The sequence below is a fragment of the Sphaeroforma arctica genome, assembly GCF_001186125.1.
Source record: "Sphaeroforma arctica JP610 unplaced genomic scaffold supercont1.1222, whole genome shotgun sequence".
Taxonomy (NCBI): domain Eukaryota; class Ichthyosporea; order Ichthyophonida; genus Sphaeroforma; species Sphaeroforma arctica.
The window spans coordinates 1-1,337 of NW_014039336.1; the positions used below are offsets into that span (position 1 = coordinate 1).

Consider the following 1,337-nt stretch of genomic DNA (forward strand, 5'->3'; position numbering starts at 1 on the left):
TGGCAAACTCTACAGCAACTCAATCACACCCACAAGAAATACGTCCACTACAACACATCGAATACCGTGCTCACCACTGGTTTCAGGGCTCCTGGCACATACACACATACCCATCACGCTCCAATGACCTGACGAGGAGAGGCCGTCCCTGCTGTCCTGTGACATGGTTACACCACCCGAGTGTCTGTGCCTGGGTGCTTGCGGAGACGCGAATGAGCCTGAACCAGACCGAGCCAACGTGAGCGAGTCATGTTGACCCTGCACGGAATCAAACCCTGCAGAGGTATTGGGGTTGGTGTTGGTGTTAGTGTTAGTGATAACGTTAGCGTTAGCGTTAGTGTTAGTGTTGGTGTTGATAGTACTGCTGGTACTTGCGCGTCTTTCTTTGAGGGTGATGAAGAGGTATAATGAGTTGAGCGTTGGGGCGTAGTGAGCAGGTGCGTATCAAAAGACGACACCGTGAGCTACAAATCACATGTGTACTACAGATCACATGTGTTTCACAGTTCGTCTCGCTGGGATTCCCCGCTTGAACCCAAACCCCAAACACATAAGATGGGTTGCCATAGTAATTAAAGCTCCCACCAGACATTACGTGTACACGCACGTGGTGATGACAAACGACCCACACGTCTGCGCACTCGTAAAACCCTAAACCCTAACCCCTGAAACCAGTTGGGTGTATAAAAAAAATACTGAAGAAAGGTGCACCTATATAGATTGGGCGATGGTTTCTTCTCGCTATCCTTACCGTTAACGTATTGCACCTAAATTCAAGACACCCCTACCTGCACCAGCCATGTTTGCGCTGTGTCTTAAGCCCAGTCCAGTCTTATCCGTTCTAACGGAATAGTCGTCGTGCATGCCATCGGCCTGAGCGAACGACAGCGTTGATTCGTCTTCGTCTGAACGTTCCTCGTGCGTGTGTATCGCTCGCTGCGATTGGATGCAAAAGAGTCCATTTGCTTGTCGAGGTTATTTGTTTTTGTTTGTTTGGGATATTTGTTTTTGTTTGTTTGTTTGTCACAGACACCACGTCCACATGTGTAGATAGGTTTGTGTGGTCCGCTGAGGTCGGCAACACAAGCAACGAGCCCTTCCATAATATATGTGACTGTCTATGCTATATATATGTGTGTCATAGAATAGTATGTATGACTGTCTGTGTTATATATGTGTGTGAAATAAACAGTTTATGACTGCATTTGCTATATATGTGAGTGTAATAGCATATTATATATGACTGACTATGTTAGTTATATATATGTGTGTATTACAATAGCATAAATGACTGACTATGTTAGCTATATATATGTGTGTATTAAAATAGCATATAC

The 1,337-nt window shown here is 45.3% G+C and overlaps 1 protein-coding gene across 1 annotated transcript; it reads right to left on the reverse strand.

Moving 5' to 3' along the window:
- Positions 1-110: 110 nt before the first annotated feature.
- Positions 111-1,103, reverse strand: SARC_10365 (hypothetical protein; the record flags this gene model as incomplete). The annotated part of the gene is made up of 3 exons (XM_014295594.1): positions 111-383; positions 789-936; positions 1,092-1,103. Coding segments are annotated over 3 exons (433 nt in total), but the record flags the coding sequence as incomplete, so codon positions are not given.
- Between the last annotated feature and the right edge of the window lie 234 nt (positions 1,104-1,337).